At 37.3% G+C, this 22,792-nt stretch overlaps 1 protein-coding gene across 1 annotated transcript; it reads left to right on the top strand.

The window, feature by feature from the left end:
- The first annotated feature begins 11,209 nt into the window (after positions 1–11,209).
- Positions 11,210–16,690, top strand: LOC147869163 (bark storage protein A-like). The gene is made up of 6 exons (XM_087326976.1): positions 11,210–11,581; positions 11,853–11,920; positions 13,311–13,466; positions 14,166–14,426; positions 15,768–15,947; positions 16,495–16,690. Exons 1-6 carry the CDS (start codon positions 11,329–11,331, stop codon positions 16,651–16,653), a joined length of 1,077 nt encoding a protein of 358 aa, XP_087183102.1. The 5' UTR covers positions 11,210–11,328; the 3' UTR covers positions 16,654–16,690.
- The last annotated feature ends 6,102 nt before the right edge of the window (positions 16,691–22,792 follow it).

Genomic DNA, 22,792 nt, shown 5'->3' with positions numbered 1-22,792 from the left:
TGTTAATAAGCATCAAGTTACAAAAATGCCCACAATGAGGTATATATACAACTCATGTGCAAGGGTGCACATGTGGGAGTAGAATATAGGTACAAGGATGTAAGTCCTATATTAAATATACTTGGTAGTGGAGGATCTAGAATGTATCCCCACTTATGTACAAGTACAAGGTCCTATTTAAGGGTTTAAAAGCTCAACACACTAACTAGATTCTATCTAGGTAACTACTAAGTTACGTGGTTAATTGAATGGCTAAACTTAGTGTGTTGAGCTTGATATCTCAACAGCCTCCTTCAATCCAAAGGTACAATACATGTTCGTACACGATGGTATCGGACACCAACGTGGGACTTAGATCCGTCTTTCACCTTCACTAGGGGGTGGTCGAATAGACTAGTACCCTTTGTTCCTTATTTTCCTCTTTAATTTTGCTTAACGTCAATTAAGATTCTAAGAGATAGAGAATCAAAAACTACCTTACACTTATTATGGATTTGGTCCATCACCAAATGAATACAAATATTCATCACACATTTTAGGGATTTCCTAGCCCAATGTTTGGGAAAAACTACACATGGCTTGTTAAGCAATCCTTATTTCCATCATTAGAAAAGGTTTTGGGCACTTTTGCATTTAAATGGCTCACAATAATAATATTTTTCATCAACATCAACTATTGGAATTTAGCTTTTCAACAAAATCCCTCAAACATTCTCTTTTTTGTTGTCTTGAACTTACACTCTTTCCTTTGATTGCTTTTAAGAACGGAAGTATATAGTAGACGCATTTTCCATTTAAATCATTGTTATTTTATGGGTTCTCAATTCACAATGATAGTAATATACATCTTACTAAACCAAAATCATAATTGTTAACCTAGTGAACACGACCTTTTTGAAAAAAATTGATCCACGATTGGGGAAAGGAGCCAGTATATTATTGGTCTTCTAAAAAAGCCGCAAAGCATCATGCTCCCTTTCAGAAGTTGTACAAGTGTTTTGACTTTAAAGCCTTTTATTTTAAGCACAAAATTTAGTTTCCTCATGTGATGAAATACAAACACTCAATCAGTTTTATAAAGTTTGTAATAGTGGTATTGATAGTTGTCCTCCCATCCAAGGCATTAACATCACATGACATGTAAAAGAAAAATAATTCATAGATTCTAAGAAAATGATAAAGGAGAAATGAGAGATCCATCCAGAAGGAGATACTACATTTCATTATTAATATCAATTTTTGGGAAAATTCATGAAATGCATTGTAAATTCATTGTCTAATGATTATAAAAATATCAATTATAGTATATGATGAATTTGGTGAATATCATATCATAGTATGTCTAAGGTCTAGCCTTTATCTATAGCCATATTTATTATATCCAACAATTTGGTTATGAACAAGTGTCAACTTAAATCTTGCGAAGCAAAATATTAGGCATAGAAAACCTTAGAAAGAAGCTCAAAATCACCTTAAAAAGCCCTTGGGAAAAAGGCATTACAATTACCATTATGGAATTTTATGTCTCATGCTTGATTTCAAGAGGCATAAACTAAGATGAAGTCTATGTTACTCTTAGAATCAGAAGAAGAAAAGGGTTGGATATATAAGTCATCTTCAAACCATAGCTAGAAGGTGCAAGTAAATCAAAAATAGTTGAAAAATGCACAAAATATAAAGAAATTGATTGGCTTCTAATTTCTAAAGCAAATTACAATTGAGGTAGACACTATAAAACATAAGTCAAGCAAATTAATGCAATAATGGTGCCATTACCAAAGTTTTATATTAACAAATGTAAAGTACAAAAAGATCATCACCTCTTCCATAGAAATATTGCTGAGAATGTTTTGCACTCGAATTAGCTTGACCATGACGATATTGGGTGGAGCAACGAGCAATCACTTTTTTCTTATTGTTAGGTCCAAATGTGGCCTCTTCTTATTGATATGTGTCTATCATGCTTAGCTTGACCATGGACCTATTTTGTTGTGTTTTTCTCTACGCATATTACCAATTATATAACTCACAATCTTTCCTTCAATGAACAATATTCTTGCAGTTTACTTCTTGCCCATTATCATTATCTTTTTCTACCAAAAACGAATATACTCCATTAGTTAAAATATCATTCAGTACACAACTTTAGTCCCTTTCTCGGGTAGTCATTACCTACTTCCATATGGGCGACATCACTTATTTATCTTACACTCAATTGCCCACATGTTTGTTCACTATGTATCTCATGTCATTCGCGCCCCTTTTTCATCGAATGGGAAGGGGGGAACAACCACCCAGGCACTACATACTACCAACGTATACCCATTCTAATTTCTGCTGCCATCGGTGTAGAACACCAACGTTTTCTAAAATTTGGCCATTGGTGTAGCTCTGAAGCATCATCCGTCCCATCAATCCGCTCATATTGTGCCCTCAATGTAGTTATTAATGTGTGTCATATTAGCTTAATAGATTCTGTTGGAGGTCGTTTGTTTGCTGAAAATACTCTAGTACATCTTGTCGTCCATATGCTCCATATGATAATGGGTGCAACCAAATTCCATATCTGATCTCCAATTTTCTGCTTCTGGGCACTAACTATAGGTGCCCTGTTATCAGTGATCATCGAATAGTTCCATTCTCGCCTCTGTACATTGCTTTGCATGTGCTATCAAATTTCTTCACATCATCATCAAGACAATTCCAGCAAACATGTCCCCATTTGACGGTAAATGAGCGAGAGGCATGGCATAGCAATCGTAAATGCCCTTTCCCATATTGCCATTACCTCGTGACATTCCTATAGACAATGGGAAATACTTTCTAACTGTCCACATGGACTACATCTAGGGCCTACATTCGGGCCTTTAGCCCACACCCCTACCGGCAAGGATCTATGCGCAATAAGCCATAAGCGAGTATGAGGGCAATTCTTTCTTATAGAGTTTATAGATCCATTTATTCGTTTCTTTTTGGGACAAGGGACAATATTGTACAAGTGTTAATGTACTGACTTGGGAGGCAATGTTTTACCTTTTCAATAAGACTAGCAAGCTTGAAACGTTATTCACCCATATGATATCTAGGGTAAAAGGAAGTAAGAATTAAAGCACGCTCTGAATTTAATATCATATCCTCATCTCATAAACAAGTGCCATAGTGAAGATCAACTTAAGCTCATGATGCCCTTGCAAATTTACATTACATGTATCCAAGCTAGAAGTATTAGCACCAACATTGCTCTCACAATTCTAGAAGGATGACAAAGATGGAGGCTAAGCTCGTCAAGAAATCTTTTGCATTCTCAAACAATGCCAACAATGAAATTTTGGAGTATGTCGATGGAGAGACAAAGGATATGGTCAAATAAATATAGTATCAAAATAGGTGCATTATGACAACCATAAAGGATGACTCTACTAGTAGCAATGGGGGATGTTTATGATTAGTATGAATATTGTCCCGACTCCCAAGGTGTCATGTACCCAAAAGTACACCAAGATGGAGGCGAGAAACCCATGGAGGACAAACTTGGCAGGCCTTTTTTTCATTTGAAAACCCTTTTTCTTGAAGTATTCAATTTAATATCCACATGTGATGAATTATAAACCCCCATACGGATTTATAAAGTTTGTACTGAAAAAAACAATTCATAGATTCTAAGAAAATGATAAAGGAGAAACAAGAGATCCACCGAGAAGGAGATACTACATTCTATTATTAATATCAAATTTTATAGAAAATTCATGAAATTCATTGTTTAATGATAATAAAAATATCAAATATAGTATATGATGAATTTGGTGAATATCATATCCTCTACCTGTAGCCATATTTATTATATCCAACAATTAGGTTGTGCACAAGTGTCAACTTAAATCTTGAAAAGTAGAATATTAGGCATAGGAAACCTTATAAAAAAACTCAAAATCACCTTAAAAACCCCTTAGGAAAAAGGCATTACGGTTACCATTATGAATTTTTTGTCTCATGCTTGATTTGAAGAGGCATGAACTTAGATGAAGTCTATGTTACTCTTAGAATTAGAAGAAGAAAAGGGTTGGATATATAAGCCATCTTGAAACCATAGCTAGAAGGTGCAAGTAAATAAAAAATTGTTGAAAATGCAAAAAGTATGCAGAAATTGAATGGCTTCCAATTTGTAAAGAAAATTACAATTGAGGTAGACACTATAAAACCTAAGTACCAAATTAATGGAATAATGGTGCCATTACGAAAGTTTTAGATTAACAAGTGTAAAGTACAAAAAGATCATAACCTCTTACATAGGAATATTGTCAAGAATGTTTTGCACTCAAATTAGCTTGACCATGAAGATATTGGGTGGAGCAACGAGCAATCACTTTTTTCTTATTGTTAGGTCCAAATGTGGCCTCTTCTTATTGATATGTTCTTATCATGCTTTAGCTTGGCCATGGACATGTTTTGTTGGGTTTTTCTCTATGCACATTGCATATTACCAATTATGTAACTCTCAAATTTTCCTTCAATGGACAATATTCTGGTAATTTACTTTTTGCCAATTATCAAATTCTTTTTTTACCAAAAAAGAATATATTCCATTAGTGAAAATGTCATTGAGTACACAACTTTAGTCCGTTTATCGAGTAGTCATTACATACTTCCATATGGGCGACATCACTTATTTATCTTACACTCAATAGCCCACATGTTTGTTCACTATGTATCTCATGTCATTCATGGCCCTATTTCTGTTGAGAAACCGGTCCCTCCGGCTGGGATCCCGATGAGAACCGAACGAGTGGATCGGACGAGTCGGAGGAAGAAACCGGACTGGATGGATCTGGAAGGTATCCGGGCGGATTCGGTGAGAATAAGAAGCAGGGAAATATTAGTAAACATGTTTCGATGTGACAGTTGGGGTCATATTTGTAAATAATCCTAAAGTTATATAAGTATAAATATAACTAGGACAATAATTGTATGTAGTTGCAGTGAGTTAGTTAGTAGGTATCACTGTACAGAGAGGGAGGGAGGGAGAGAGAGAGAGAAAGAGGAGAGAGAGAGAGAGAGATAGAGAGAGAGAGATTGTAACCGCCGGTTGGCGGAAACAGAGCTCGAAGCCATTGCCTTTGAGTCTCCCATTGTTGTACCTCCCCTATCGTGATACTGTTCGAAGTCTGTGAACTCCCATGGTTTTGCCTCTCCAAGTTTTCCACGTAAATATCTTGTGTCATCTCGTTGTCTGTGTAAGTGCATTGTTCCTATTCTCTGTTAATCTTCCAGTAGAGTTTGAAAGTCAGTTGTGGCCGAGTGCGATTTTCGACAAATTGGTATCAGAGCAAAGTTCTAAACTTCAAACAAACGAAGAAAGTGGAAGAGTCATTCGGTGGCATGTTCAAGCTCACCCGCTCCAACTACGTAGTGTAGAAGTCTAAGATGAGGGACATGCTAGTGGTCAAAGATCTCTGGTTGTCAGTATAGTTTGAGGAGGAAACTAGACCAGATGGATCCAAAAGCTGTCCGTTCGGATCCGATGTGAACAAGAAGCAGGAACATATAAATAAATATGTTCCGATGTAACTATTGAGGTCATATTTGTAAATAGCCCTAAAGTTATATAAGTATAAATATAACTAGGGCAATAAATGTATGTAGTTGTAGTGAATTAGTTAAATGTAGTTATCATATACAAAGAGAGAGCATGAGAGAGATACAAAAAGCATTTCCGTTGTAACCATCGATTGGCGAAGATAGAGCTCGAGGCCGTTGCCTCTAAGTCTCGCATTGTTGTACCTCTCTCCTATAGAGATCCTGTTCGGAGTATGTGTACTCCTGTGGTTTTGCATGTCGAGGTTTTCCACGTAAATATCTAGTAGTGTTATCTCGTTGTCTGTGTAAGTGCATTGTTCCTATTCTCTGTTATTCTTCCATTAGAGTTTTAAACTCGGTTGTGGCCGAGTGCGATTCTCATCACTTTCATCTAATGGGAGGGAGGGGAACACCCACCCGGGCACTACGTACTGTCAACGTATATCCATTCCAATTTCTGCTGCCATCGGTGTGGTAGACCAACGTTTTCTGAAATTCGGCCATCGATGTAGTTCTGAAGCATCATCCGTCCCATCAATCCGCTCATATTGTGCCCTCAATGTAGTTATTAATGTGTGTCATATTAGCTTAATAGATTTTGTTGGAGGCCGTTTGTTTGCTGAAAATACCTTGGTACATCTTGCCATCCATATGCTCCATATGATAATGGGTGCAAGCAACATCCATATCTGATCTCCAATTTTCTGCTTTTGGGCACTAATTGTAGGTGCCATGTTATCAGTGATCATCGAATAGTTCCATTCTCGTCTCTGTACATTGCTTTGCATGTGCTATCAAATTTCTTCACATTATCATCAAGACAATTCCAACAAGCATGTCCCCATTTGACGGTAAATGAGCGAGAGGCATGGCATAGCAATCGTAAATGCCCTTTCCCATATTGCCGTTGCCTCGTGACATTCCCATAGACAATGGGAAATGCTTTCTAATTGTCCACATGCACTACATCTAGGGTCTACATTCGGGCCTTTAGCGCACGCCCCTACCGGCAAGGATCTATGTGCAATAAGCCATAAGAGAGTATGAGGGCAATTCTTTATTATAGAGTATATAGATCCATTTATTCGTTTCTTTTTGGGACGAGCGACAATATTGTACAAGTGTTAATGTACTGACTTGGGAGGCAATGTTTCACCTTTTCAATAAGACTAGCAAGCTCGAAACATTATTCACCCATATGATATCTAGGTTAAAAGGAAATAAGAATTAAAGCACGCTTTGAATTTAATACCATATCCTCATCTCATAAACAAGTGCCATAGTGTAGATCAACTTAAGCTCATGATGCCCTTGCAAATTTACATTACATGTATCCAAGCTAGAAGTATTAGCACCAACATTGCTCTCACAATTCTAGAAGGATGACAAAGATGGAGGCTACGCTCGTCAAGAAATCTTTTGCATTCTCAAACAATGTCAACAATGAAATTTTGGAGTATGTCGATGGAGAGGCAAAGGATATGGTCAAATAAATATAGTATCAAAATAGGTGCATTATGACAACCATAAAGGATGACTCTACTAGTAGCAATGGGGGATGTTTATGATTAGTATGAATATTGTCCTGACTCCCAAGGTGTCATGTACCCAAAAGTACACCAAGATGAAGGCGAGAAACCCATGGAGGTCAAACATGGCAGGTCTTTTTTTCATTTGAAAACCCTTTTTCTTGAAGTACTAAATTTAATATCCACATGTGATGAATTATAAACCCCCATACGGTTTTATGAAGTTTGTACGGAAGTTTTTAATATCCAAGGCATTAGATGTGACATGCCATGTAAGGAAAAATGTTTCACATATTCTAAGTAAATGAGAAAGAAGAAATTGGAGGTCCATAAGGCCATGCTACATTTTGGAACGTTATGAAATGAGGCAATCCATTCATTGTGTAAAGATAATGTATATAAAATATAAAATATGATTTTTGATGATGAATTAGGTTTAAATATTATATGTACCATATATGTACATAGACTGACTATTTTAGTTTCATCTAAGCTATGCTTAGTTAAACTTAGACTCAATAAATAGATGGGTTATATCCAAACTATTTGTTAGTGAACAAATATCTAAGTTATAGCTCCTAGAGAGCTCTCAACTAGGCATACAAAACCCAATGCAAAAGCTGAAAAAACTATAAAAGAAGCTTAAAAACCTCTAGAAAAGAGAGCGAGCGAGCGAGCGAGGGAGTGTGCGAGAGAGAGAGAGAGAAAGAGAGAGAAAGAGAGAGAAAGAGAGAGCCAAAGACTTGTCGAAATGGGCGCATTTGGACGACATGTGGCCGGTATGAATGTGGTGGTAATAATGGTGGGATTGTGGCTCACACCAATACTATCCCATGCTGCCATCAATTCATAAGTGTTGGCCGGCGTGACAGCCATAAACACTTTGGGCCCATACTTTGGCCTTGTTGTCCCCAATTTGTTTGAGCTGCAACCCCTCCTAGAGATGGATAGCTTCACCCAAGACAGTACCTCCACCTCCAATCACTCAACGATAGTCATCTCATGTACTCTCACTCACATAATCAATCTAATAATCTGCATTATGTACTTCCATATGGGCGACATCACTTATTTATCTTACACTCAATAGCCCACATGTTTGTTCACTATGTATCTCATGTCATTCATGGCCCTCTTTCTGTTGAGAAACCGGTCCCTCCGGCTGGGATCCCGATGAGAACCGAACGGGACGAGTCGGAGGAAGAAACCGGACTGGATGGATCTGGAAGGTATCCGGGCGGATTCGGTGTGAATAAGAAGCAGGGACATATTAGTAAATATGTTTTAATGTGACAGTTGGGTCATATTTGTAAATAATCCTAAAGTTATATAAGTATAAATATAACTAGGACAATAATTGTATGTAGTTGTATTGAGTTAGTTAGTAGGTATCACTGTACAGAGAGGGAGGGAGAGAGAGAGAGAAAGAGGAGAGAGAGATAGAGAGAGATTGTAACCGCCTGTTGAAAGAAACAGAGCTCGAAGCCATTGCCTTTGAGTCTCCCATTGTTGTACCTCCCCTATCGTGATACTGTTCGAAGTCTGTGAACTCCCATGGTTTTGCCTCTCCAAGTTTTCCACGTAAATATCTTGTGTCATCTCGTTGTTTGTGTAAGTGCATTGCTCTTATTCTCTGTTAATCTTCCAGTAGAGTTTGAAAGTCAGTTGTGGCCGAGTGCGATTTTCGACAAATTGGTATCAGAGCAAAGTTCTAAACTTCAAACAAACGAAGAAAGTGGAAGAGTCATTCGGTGGCATGTTCAAGCTCACCCGCTCCAACTACGTAGTGTAGAAGTCTAAGATGAGGGACATGCTAGTGGTCAAAGATCTCTGGTTGTCAGTATAGTTTGAGGAGGAAACTAGACCAGATGGATCCGAAAAGGTGTCCGTTCGGATCCGATGTGAACAAGAAGCAGGAACATATAAATAAATATGTTCCGATGTAACTATTGAGGTCATATTTGTAAATAGCCCTAAAGTTATATAAGTATAAATATAACTAGGGCAATAACTGTATGTAGTTGTAGTGAATTAGTTAGTAGTTATCATAGTACAAAGAGAGAGCGTGACAGAGATACAAAAAGCATTTCCGTTGTAACCGTCGATTGGCAAAGATAGAGCTCGAGGCCATTGCCTCTAAGTCTCGCCTTCTTGTACCTCTCTCCTATAGAGATCTTGTTCGGAGTCTGTGTACTCCTGTGGTTTTGCATGTCGAGGTTTTCCACGTAAATATCTAGTAGCATTATCTCGTTGTTTGTGTAAGTGCATTGTTCCTATTCTCTGTTATTCTGCCATTAAAGTTTGAAACTCAATTGTGGCCGAGTGCGATTCTCCTCAATTTAATCTAAAGGGAGGGGGGGGAACAACCACCCGGGCACTACATACTGTCAACGTATATCCATTCCAATTTCTGCAGCCATCGGTGTGGTAGACCAACGTTTTCTGAAATTCGGCCATCGATGTAGTTTTGAAGCATCATCCGTCCCATCAATCCGCTCATATTGTGCCCTTAATGTAGTTATTAATGTGTGTCATATTAGCTTAATAGATTTTGTTGGAGGCCGTTTGTTTGCTGAAAATACCTTGGTACATCTTGCCATCCATATGCTCCATATGATAATGGGTGCAAGCAACATCCATATCTGATCTCCAATTTTATGCTTTTGGGCATTAATTGTAGGTGCCATGTTATCAGTGATCATCGAATAGTTCCATTCTCGTCTCTGTACATTGCTTTGCATGTGCTATCAAATTTCTTCACATCATCATCAAGACAATTCCAACAAGCATGTCCCCATTTGAGGGTAAATGAGCGAGAGGCATGACATAGTAATCGTAAATGCCCTTTCCCATATTGTCGTTGCCTCGTGACATTCCCATAGACAATGGGAAATACTTTCTAATTGTCCACATGCACTACATCTAGGGTCTACATTCGGGCATGTAGCGCACGCCCCTACCGGCAAGGATCTGTGCGCAATAAGCCATAAGCGAGTATGAGGGCAATTCTTTCTTCTAGAGTTTATAGATCCATTTATTCGTTCCTTTTTGGGACAAGCGACAATATTGTACAAGTGTTAATGTACTGACTTGGGAGGCAATGTTTTACCTTTTCAATAAGACTAGCAAGCTCGAAACGTTATTCACCCATATGATATCTAGGTTAAAAGGAAGTAAGAATTAAAGCACGCTCTGAATTTAATACCATATCCTCATCTCATAAACAAGTGCCATAGTGTAGATCAACTTAAGCTCATGATGCCCTTGCAAATTTGCATTACATGTATCCAAGCTAGAAGTATTAGCACCAACATTGCTCTCACAATTCTAGAAGGATGACAAAGATGGAGGCTAAGTTCGTGAAGATATCTTTTGCATTCTCAAACAATGCCAACAATGAAATTTTGGAGTATGTCGATGGAGAGGCAAAGGATATGGTCAAATAAATATAGTATCAAAATAGGTGCATTATGACAACCATAAAGGATGACTCTACTAGTAGCAATGGGGGATGTTTATGATTAGTATGAATATTGTCCCGACTCCCAAGGTGTCATGTACCCAAAAGTACACCAAGATGAAGGCGAGAAACCCATGGAGGACAAACATGGCAGGTCTTTTTTATATTTGAAAACCCTTTTTCTTGAAGTACTAAATTTAATATCCACATGTGATGAATTATAAACCCCCATACGGTTTTATGAAGTTTGTACGGAAGTTTGTAATATCCAAGGCATTAGATGTGACATGCAATGTAAGGAAAAATGTTTCACATATTCTAAGTAAATGAGAAAGAAGAAATTGGAGGTCCATAAGGCCATGCTACATTTTGGAACGTTATGAAATGAGGCAATCTATTCATTGTGTAAAGATAATGTATATAAAATATAAAATATGATTTTTGATGATGAATTAGGTTTAAATATTATATGTACCATATATGTACATAGACTGACTGTTTTAGTTTCATCTAAGCTATGCTTAGTTAAACTTAGACTCAATAAATAGATGGGTTATATCCAAACTATTTGTTAGTGAACAAATATCTAAGTTATAGCTCTTAGAGAGCTCTCAACTAGGCATACAAAACCCAATGCAAAAGCTGAAAAAACTATAAAAGAAGCTTAAAAACCTCTAGAAAAGAGAGTGAGCGAGCGAGCGAGGGAGTGTGCGAGAGAGAGAGAGAGAGAAAGATAGAGAAAGAGAGAGCCAAAGACTTGTCGAAATGGGCGCATTTGGACGACATGTGGCCGGGATGAATGTGGTGGTAATAATGGTGGGATTGTGGCTCACACCAATACTATCCCATGCTGCCATCAATTCAGAAGTGTTGGCCGGCGTGACAGCCATAAACACTTTGGGCCCATACTTGGGCCTTGTTGTCCCCAATTTGTTTGAGCTGCAACCCCTCCTAGAGATGGATAGCTTCACCCAAGACAGTACCTCCACCTCCAATCACTCAACGATAGTCATCTCAGGTACTCTCACTCACATAATCAATCTAATAATCTGCAGCTGAATTATTCACAATGCCGTCTCATCTACTCATCGGGTGCATACGAGTCATACTGGTGTATACTCCCTCCCTCCACAACCAATTCAGTCTCCCCATTCTCTGAGTGATCTCTCCACTCAATTCTCTGTGTGCAAATTGGGTTCTTGCTGTGTGTTTCTACCTGAATTAGCTAGCATTAATGACTCATACTCGTAATTTACTGAGCAAGAGTTGATTGATTGATTGATTGGCAGGGCGAAAGTTCTACGTGGGGGAGATTGAAGGGCAGAGGGTCATCCTGGTCTTGTCGGGACTTGGCATGGTAATTAATCAGCACCTTATCTCTTAATACAATCTCAACATTTCTCTCTCTCTCTCTCTCTCTCTCTCTCTCTCTCTCTCTCTCTCATTTAAAATATGTAAAATGACTTAACTGGCTTAACCAGTTTGAGCCCGCCAAGTAGAGCTCAAACCGGTTAAGAAACCTCAAGCCTGAAGCAAGCCAAACCCAACTCCCAAACCGCCAAACTGTTTAATGGTTAAAATGGCTCTATTGAGGCTTGGGCCGAACCACTGCCGACTCCTCCTGGTAACCTTAATTGGCTCGCTCCGGTGCAAAGATCACAAAAAAGTAAATAAACTAATCACATGCTAGCTCAGACATTCACTAGTGTATTTCTTCATTTTCATTAGGAATATGCCATTATTCCAAAACATTTACAAATAAGTCTCTTCATACAACCACTCCTTTATTTATTATAAGACACTAACAATCAATTGTTGGAGTAGATATTGCTTTAATTCTTATCACAACCTCATTACGGGTGATTTTCCTTGCAATTCTCAAATTGCAAGTTTCCACATTCATGTAATGCTGCAATTCAATCTTTTGGTATGAAACGCCATATCAAACATGCTCAAATCTAAGGCATTTCCCAATATGTTAAAGTGTTCTTTTAGAACTTAATTCGTACTATTGCACTATGACTTCATGAGGGCCCCTTTTTGTGTGTTGACCGTGTTGACTTGTTTATCTCTGCATTATATGTGCTCATAAAATGGGCGTTTGACATTTTCTCTCTATAGGAATTCCTTTCACATGGAACTTGTTACTCATTTTTACCTTTTTTCACTATCTATGTACATATATGTATGTATACACACTTATACTTCATATGGAGCTTGTTATTCTTTTTACCGTTTAGCACGTGCGGACTTATATGTACGCTACCTCCATAACATTATTGTTTTACTCTATAACTTGTTTCTCCTCCCTCTCTATATAATCATTTTCAATTTATTATGTGTATGGAGATTGGAGTACTGATCTCTTTTTTAATGCATCAAACGTGTCACATTATTTAATTTCTCTATAGGGACACACTTTGAAGTTTGTACAATGAGTACGTATTTCTATCTCTCAAAGTTGACCAATTAGTAAACATTCAATCAATCCATATCTAGAATTTAAAAGTATTCTTGTTTCACCCTTTTATTCAAATTTAGACCCTTCGCCATTAAAGTAATTGGTAGAAATCCGCTCCCCGTACATGCAATATTTTAATGATTTCCCGTCACATTTTCTCATCAATGTGTATAAATCAAGTCAGGATATATAATGTTATTGATTCTCGTAAAGGTTCAGATTGGTATATTCGTGACTAACACAGAACCATGCTTACCTTTTTGTTTATGCTTTTGGATTGTTTTAGTTGAATACTGCAATCACCACGCAACTCTTGATCACATACTTCAATTTGAAAGGAGTTTTACACTATGGCATTGGTGGAAATGCTAATGATGACCTTCATATTGGTGACATCACTATTGCTCAGTATTGGGCACACACCGGCATTTGGAATTGGGAGGTAACCATATTCCCAATGTCTTCTCTATTTTTGTAATTAATGTGCATAATATCCTTATCCGAAGCTCTCATGCTTTGTCGTATAGCCCAATTTACTTTAATTTATCTTTAGTAATAATGTGTAATTGATAATTACCTATACTATCTACTCAAGATTGGTCCATAAGATTAGTGGCTTGTCCATATGGATTCTAGCGCAATGGAATAATATAAAGGCATTCGCCGCAATACCATTAACACATTTCCTATCCCGTGTTCAGCTACAACTACTACGTTCACTAATGTTGTGGAAAAGTAGGACTGTCAAAGTCATAAAACAAGTATGGTTACATGATATCAAACTAAAATACAAATTATTAACCTTAGATTAAACCTATCAATGGTAATGGCTCGAAGACTTGAACCAACAACCTCACTTTTTATGTACATACTAATATGAATGTACTATGTACTCAATGTACTATTGACTTAAATCTCTTACCTAATGTACAGAAACATTCCTTTCATATTGTAGTACTTCATTCAATAGGTATTGTCTTGTTAATGATAACAATTTCTATATTTGGTTAAGTTTCATATATTAGTATTCTTATAACTAGGTAATTCGGTAAAGAAAACAATGCTCTTTGTTTCATCCTAAGTAATTGTAGATTTTTTGTCATAATTAACACTTGGATTTATATTGATGATGTTGATACAGAGATATACAAATTCAGCCAATAAATTATTGAATGTTGTTGACATTGAAACATTCAATGGTCTAGAGGAAACCAAAATAGCAACATTATCAGTGGGTGATTACAATAATCCTCTGGGTGATGGACTGAACTATCTAGGTTATTTAGTTTATCTTACTGAGGAGGTTTACACAACAACTCAAGCACCTGAAACAAGTGTTGATTATTTTTGGGTGCCTGTTGATCAAGTTTACTTTGAAAAGGCAAAACAAATCGAAAGCCAGGTTTGTTCTCCATTCTTCCTCTTTTCCTTTGGTTATATTAGAGAAATCAACATGACATGACAAATTACATTTAGTGCAATATTGTTAATGATTGGGTAATCAACTAAGGGTTAATTAATATCTAATCATGTGAGTAGTTAATCACGTATGTGATTAAACAACAGAAGACTATGTGATATGTGATTGTGTGTGTGTGTGTGTGAGAGAGAGAGAGAGAGAGGAAGTTACACTTATGAACAAACACAATGGGGGATAATTAACACAAGTCTAGCTTAAAGACCTTTTACTAAATTAATAGTCATAATAATAAAAAATACCCACAATGAGATATATATATACATCTTAGATGCAAGGGTGCACATGTGTGAGGAGAATATAGGTACGAGGATGTAAGTCCTATATTAAATGAACTTGGAAGTGGGGGATCTAGAATGTAGGCCACTTAAGTACAAGCTACCAAATCCCTATTAAGGCTTTAAAGTTAATACACTAACTAGATTCTATTTATGTAACTACTAAGTTACATAATTGACAAAATAACTAAACCTACCTGAGCTTGATATCTCAACACGCCCCTTCGAGCTCAGAGAAGGTGACTTATTCTTGGTAGACATTCTTGTGTCATCACTATGGCACAACTGACTTGGTCATTGAGCAAAGTCGGCATCATGCACATATCTAGAGCCGGATACATCCCCAAACTCTTATTCTCCGACCATCAGTTCTGTGAGCACTACCAATATGACAAATAGACTACATCCATCCATCCGATAAGAGAGCCAAGCCTACTCAACTTGATCCATTTAGACGTCTGCAATCCAATGCCACATCAATGTCTTGGCGATGCGTCAAACTTCGTAACATTCATTGATGACGTGACTAGGAAGGTATGGGCATATCCAACAAGAACAAAAGATCAAGTGTTCGTGATCTTTCAAGAATGAGTCACAATGGTTAAAAACCAATACGGTCGAAAGCTAAAAATTTGCCTACGATCGGACAATGATGCATAATTCAATTTGGACGAGCTCATTGATTTTTGCCGATAGCGCGTCATTAGATGAGAGCTTACGACCCCATATAGTCCGCTGCAAAATGGTGTTACAGAAAGAATGATTCGGACAATTCAAGAGCAATTTGTTGCCATGTTACACCGGGCAATATTTTTTACTTAGTTCATTATTAATTATATAATGAGGATGATAAAATGGAACTTTCAACTTGCTCAAGGTTTTACAGTTCATTATGTAGATACTTCAAACTTTTTCAAAATGTGTTTATTTAAAGGCCATGTATGTTAACAACCTTCATTTTCTCATCTATTCATAGTCTTTTTTACAGCATTTAGATCTACAATATTGCACAAATGAGTCAACATGTTTATCGACAAAACCCCAAGTGGTAGTTGTAAGTAGGGGATCTTCTTCAAACATCTTCGTCGACAATGCAGCATATAGGTCTTTCTTGCATGAAACTTTTAATGTATCAGTAATAGACATGGAGTCAGCAAGCGTGGCATTGGTAAACCCTTGTGCTATTTCTTGTGTTAGATTATTATGTCAATTATTGATGTATTTAATATAATGGATATGTTTATTTAATGTCGTATAGCTTTGAAGATGGTTTTAACTGCTAATGAATAAGACCTATTGGTGCATTCATTATGATTGCAACTTAATGTCTTTATCAATCTTTCTAGCACGATCATAACCTCTATATCGTCAACACTAAGTAGAATCCATACATATATCTACTCACATAATATGTGTGTGTATGTATGTATTAATTTATGAAGGTATGCTCATATTTGTATATGTAGGTGTGTGCATCTTGTAATGTGTGTGATGTATAGAGATACATATTTGAACATGCATGTATATATACAAACACGTTAAATGTTATAATGGTTGTTAATAATATTAAATTCAGAAGTAAAAATTGAACCTCTTTTCTATCTTATTGTCTAGCCTATACAAACATTAAGTAAAAATTCAAACAAACCTCCCTTTCTTATTATTTGGTCTATTACTGATGTTAAGACAATCCTGTGTTTGATTTTTGCTTGCAGACATGTCTTACCAATAATGTCTCCTTCATTGCATTTAGAGCTCTTTCAGACTTGGCAGGGGGATCTAGTGTGAGTAACGAGGAATCAATTTTCTATGACTTAGCAGCGACGAATGCTGCATTGGTACTTACAGAGTTCATTAAATTGTTGGGAGAATGAACTAAATCACACATTCAAAGAGTTTGGGAATGAACAATGTGTATGAATTCCTATATTTCATAACACTCCATTAATAAATGGTCATATCTTCTTACTAGAACTATCATGTCTTGATGCTCTGTTTTGCTTGTGATAATTCTTTATTATGTCAAGTTAGTTTCGATCATTTTTTTAAAAAGATGTCCGTTCATTAGTATATACATAGAGATATTATTGTCATGTAAGTGATAGATAGAGGAATTAACCATCTTCGTGACTGAAAATGCCAAAAAGGGCTATCATCTTTGAATGATGAAGTGGAATATCTTTCCAAATAATACTAATATGAATGGAGATAATATATAACAATAATAACAAATGTTAAACAAATTTATCACGTAGTGAAGCAAAAGGATTGTGTCCTATTAAACTTCGCAAAAGCCCCTTCAGATCAAACCCAATGCTTATTAAAACGAAGACATATTGTCAATAACCCTTCATCATGAAGGTAAAACAACGATAAATAAATAGCATGCTTACTATCATCTGAAATGTTGGATATTGATTTCTTAAGTAATTTACCCTCTTTTGACCAATAGAAAATATGTGCCAACATTATATATTGTTCATTCTATCAAATCAATGCATTGATTGAACCTCATTTTGAACTTTAAAAGTGTAGTTCTCCGCAAAATTGATTTTGCTAAGAACTTACACTTTATTTATTTACATTGTCTTTAGACTAGTAATTTTGCTGATCACTACTAAAGTTATGGGAATGAACTCCTTAAGCTTCTACTTCAACTCTAAGATAAGTGCAACATCTCCTTATATATTTGCTTAATATGTTCCCTAAAACAGGGCTAATGATTGAACATGGAAACCCACAAAGAATGTCACTAATACCCCTAGACTTATGCAAGAGTTTTATCCTCACTACTCCAATAAACCAAATCTTTGTTCATGCATTGCGATTCATAGAACTCATCTTCAAAAGAATGGATGATGTCACAAAATGTCAATTTCAAAATTCAAACCTATAATCTTCAAACAGAGTTTTACACTTTAACTATCACACCACATTACTTTGTACAAAAAGTGTACATTGTATATTATTATTATTTAGAGTTATGTGGTATTTTAGATAATGCATGATCGCCAAATGGCATGAGTGCATGTACGCCAAGTGACACAAACCATGCATGTGAACTGGCGATCATGTGTGATCTCATGTAGAATGGTACCTATCTAACCATAACTCATAATGAGATAGGTTTTCTATAGTTTTCCCTAATCTTATGATGAGTACGTGTGGTTTAATTTTGAAAGGAATGAGGGTATTAATTGTAATATTCAATTCTACAATGTGGGGCAACTATTAAGTGTGTTATCACTTAACCACTTAAAATAAAGCAGTCAAGTGTGCATACACTACGGCCTAGGGTTTCTGCCTATATAAGGAGGCTAATTACCTTTATTAAGGAGGCTTGACTTATGTTGAGACTATGATAGTGTGATTATGACTCTTGTTAGCTAAGCCCGTGTGGTCATTGCAGGACACAAGACACGAGTCGCATCAACCCTCTATGTTATGGGACACTTGGCGGTTCGGGTCCATCTCACGTCTTTGCTAGGTGATGGTCGGGTGGTTTGGCACCCTTGTTTCCTTCCTTAGGTCTATAGTTCCTTATGTTTTGCATAATTAATTAGTTAGAGGCAAGAACCGAGTCTATTATAGATGCTATTAAACACTACATCTTGGAAGGGAACCTTCCACATTTATAACGGTCTACCACATTGATAACGTATTGGAAAGGTTTGTGTTCCAAATTTGCATGTGGTCAAAAACATGAATTCATTTTGCACTCTCACTAAGGCATCTTGGATTAGATCATACACTTCGTATAATCTCTTATCATTTCTTTTTCAATATGAATGGTTAATGTGAGTAATTGTCACCATTGTCGAGTTATTAACATACAATGAGTCGTAGAGATTTCCAGTTACTAGTGAATTTTCTGTAAAAAATTCCATTATGGAACACAAGAAACAACCTTGAGCATAGATTCCATTGACCAACCTCAGTCTAATGGACTAATAAAACAAGTGTTCAAATTAATGAGGATATGCTTCAAGTTGTTAGGAAAAATAGATTCCTATTATGTGTTTTTCTCCACACATACATTGATTAAATATAGTCCTTTAATATTGATGTATTATTTTAGCCAAACCTTGATCCACATGATCCACATTTACATTTATCATCATGAGTTATACATTGTATAAACTAAGGGATATGCAAACATATGTTTATTATTGCTCAATATAGGGCATGATTTTATGCCAACAAGCATTGACAACCTTGTGTTTTGAACCCTAGATGATATTTATATCTTAAACTCTTAAGACTTTGTCTATGGGTAAGTGTGCTAAATTAGCCCCAGAAGTTTGTAGATCTTTCACATTTCTCAATTATATTGGTTTATTTGCCTAATTGATAAAACTTTTAGTTGGCAAAGTACATTGAAACACACTTCCCTTAAATATTCTTTGCAAGAATGCAATCTTTTAAAGTGGGGCAGTATGTTACATGTGTATCCATAATTGATCATAAGATAGGTTTTTCGTAATTTTCCCTAATCTTATGATGAGTACGTGTAGTTTAATTCTAAAAGAAATGAGGATATGGATTGTAATAATCAACTCTATGGTGTGGGGTAACTATTAAGTGTGTTATCTCCTGACCACCTAAAATAAAACAGTTAAGTGTGAATACACTTGTCAAGATTCTAACTCTTCACATGACCATGTTATAATTAAGTATTATGGGTTAACCAACATATCTAGTATACAATTATGTATATAATTGGTCCTTGTTGTTTTGGCTAGCATCATGTGCATAGTTGCTTCCTTGTAGTATTTACACTTGGCACATGCATGCATGCCTACATGCTCTATTGTAGATTCACATGCGTGCAACAAGTATGCATGCCGTGTAGTATAAATAGTTGAGTTCACCTTGAAGGAATTCAAGGTGAACAACACCAGTTACAGAGTCTTTCAGTTAATACTATTCAACCATTTGGTTATCTTTTTTCTTGCCTCTTGAGCTTATGATCTATCCGTGACAACACTAGGGACTAGGGTTTTTGCCTATATAAGGAGACTAGCTACCTTCTTATTAAGGAGGCTTCACTTATGTCAAGACTATAACGGTGTGGTTATGGTTCTTGTTAGCTAATCATGTGCGATCCTCGTAGGAACCAAGGTACCACTCACATCAACCCTCAATGGTATGGGACATTGAGGAGGTTCAGGTTCGCCTTAAGTCGTTGTTAGGGGGTGGTCAGGTGGTTTTCCACCCCTCTTTCCTATCTTTGGTCTATAAATCCTTATGTTTTGCTTAATTAGTTAGTTAAACTCTAACATATACTATATAAGTGGAAGATATGCTTAGTGATGTATAGAGAAATTTTCAATGAAGGAACTCGGAGAAACCCGACACATATTGAGCATGAGGATAGAGCGAAACAAGATGAAGAAAACTCTTCGGCTCTCCCAATTTGACTATATTCAAAAGGTGCTGAAGCGCTTCAACATGGAGAATGCAAAGCTGACACCAACACCACGTCCAATGTCGTTCAGAGTCCAGACTATCAGACAATGACTCTCCCCTCATAGAGGTAGAGGAAGAGCTCAATGACATGAGCAAAATACCCTACGCATCGGCCGTAGGAAGTCTACTGCACGCGATGGTGGAAAGATGGCACATTTTATTCCATGTTCTAAAGCAATTTCAGGGATGGAAACAACAGATCTATTGTTAACAAATATTGTGCGCCTTTGATGGTTTACTGGATGACATTATCTCTGATCGTGGTTCCCAATTTATGTCTCATTTCTGGAAGCGCCTCTTCCAGACTCTTGGAACTTCCACAAAATTTTCGACAGCCTTCCATCCTGAGACAGACGGCCAAACATAACGAGTAAATCAGATCCTAGAGCAATATCTCCGATGTATGATAAGTTATCAACAAGATGATTGGATCCAATTTCTTCCAATGGCTGAGTTCGCCTACAACAATACTATCCACACATCAACTAGCGTAACACCCTTCTTCGCAAGTTATGGGTTCCACCCACGCTTTAGCATAGCTATCCCTGTTAGTTTTGTGAATCCATCTGCTGAAGAACGAGCTCGTTTGATGAAAGAAGTGCATCATGACCTATCCCTAGAACTCTCCATTGCTCAAGAACGACACAAAGAGAAGCCTGATCAACATCGACGAGCTGCGCTTGGTTTTAAAGTCGGTGACATGGTTTGGCTATTACGTCGGCATATTCTGACAACTCGCCCATGCAACAAACTTGATTACAAAAAGTTGGGTCCATTCCGCATCATTGATAAAGTCAACCCTATGGCTTTCCTTCTTGCTCTTCCATCACACTACCAAATTCACAATGTCTACCATGCATCGCTTCTTGAGCTCTATCATCCATCCTCAATTCCAGGAAGAAGCATTGAGCCACCTCCCCCTGTGGCTTTGGCGACTGGGGATGAGTATGAAGTTGAGACCATTCTAGACTCACGAAAGAGCTGACGAATGCTCTAGTATCTTGTTTTATGGAAAGGATATCCCATCTCCGAGGCTACATGGGAGCCCGCTAGAAATTTACTAAATGCCCCGAAAGTGGTTCATGATTTTCATCTCTGATATCTGTACAAACCCGCATCTTCTTGAAGTCGGCACTTAAGGGGAGGATAATGCCATGAACATGGACTCGAATGTGAACCTTAGGCCCTTGCATATATGTATTTCTCCTAGACAAACTTTAGACTTCAAACCTTTGTATAAAGAGTGGTATGTAAGACTCAATATGTAAGACCCAGTATGTAAGACCCAATATGTAAGACTCAATATGTCAGACTTGGCATGCAAGAATTAGTAGGCTTGATATTATAATATGTAAGACTTGGCATGAGCATGCTTATCATGCATCACTACATGTATAAAAAGGGTTGATCTCCCTTATTAACATCAAGGAGATCAACACCAATCATGGAATAGATACTTTTACTCATTGTCATCAACTTCTCGATCTCCCTATCTCATCAACTTCCCCATCTCTTTATCTCCAATTGTTCATCCGTGACAAGGTGAAACGATGCACCCGAATCAACCACCCATGTTGATTCTTTGCCGAGATTCACTTTGTTTTGCTCACTAATGAGCAACAACTCCTCCTCACTCACGGCGATTGCTGAGGTGTTCTTCTTGTCCGGGATTTTCTTTGGCTCTACACCATCAGTTCCCCCTTTTCCTTTCGAAAGTGTCACCAATTTTTTTGGAAGTGTTCTGACTTCCCACAATAGAAGCATGTGGGTTTCCCCCTCGACTTCGACCTAGTCCCCGACTTATCTCGGTTCTAGGAACTTTGATTTCGTCTTCTTCCCCGAATCGTGTCACCTTCTATGACTAAGACCTTTTGGTCGGTATTGGACTCTCAGTCCTTCCGACGAGCTTCTTCGTTTAGCAAGCTTGACTTCACCTACTCTAGGGATAGGTGTTTCCCTTCCGGTCCCGCGTTTCCCAACGTGACAACCAACGTTTCCCAACTGTTCGGAAGGGATTCCAGCAACAACAGTGCTAATACCTCGTCGGCCAGAGGTACTTCTAGAGAGGTGGTTTGGTCTATCAATCCTGGGAAGGAATTGATGTGCTCCACCATACTGGAGCCATCCTGATATCGGAGCCTCACTATTTTTCGAAATACTCAGATTCAGTGCACGATGTTCTTGTTTTTGAACATGACACCAATCTTTTCCATAGGATGTCTGCTTCTATTTCTTTGCCGAAGTTGTTGTATAGACTCATGTCTATAAAACACCTTATATATACAGCTACCTTCAGATGCAACACTTCCCAAGTCGCTGCATCGATATTGTCTAGTCTTTTATTTCTGAACTGCACCAACAACCAAAGGTCTTTGCACACGAGCATGTCTCTCATCTTCGACTTCCACACTAAGTAGTTGGAGCCGGTTAGCTTAAACATGTCGCTGAATGAGTCTTCCATCGCTCTAATACCACTTTGTTAGGAATCGACCGACCACAACCAGTTTCACGTTCTTATTCGTGCGCAGAAACCAAAAACTAGTA

Source organism: Azolla caroliniana, unplaced genomic scaffold (assembly GCF_043228905.1).
Source record: "Azolla caroliniana isolate FFs.n. ecotype wild unplaced genomic scaffold, voAzoCaro1.0.p SCAF_1, whole genome shotgun sequence".
NCBI classification, from domain to species: Eukaryota; Viridiplantae; Streptophyta; class Polypodiopsida; order Salviniales; family Salviniaceae; genus Azolla; species Azolla caroliniana.
The sequence above is the reverse complement of the archived record's forward strand: the minus strand, read 5'-3'. Positions and strand labels throughout refer to the sequence as shown.

Excerpts from the sequence above, each read along its gene's own strand:
- LOC147869163 (XM_087326976.1), top strand. The coding sequence starts at position 11,329 with ATGGGCGCATTTGGACGACATGTGGCCGGGATGAATGTGGTGGTAATA. Across the intron at positions 11,582-11,852 it reads CTCAACGATAGTCATCTCAG|GGCGAAAGTTCTACGTGGGG; the intron begins GTACTCTCACTC and ends ATTGATTGGCAG. Across the intron at positions 13,467-14,165 it reads CCGGCATTTGGAATTGGGAG|AGATATACAAATTCAGCCAA; the intron begins GTAACCATATTC and ends ATGTTGATACAG.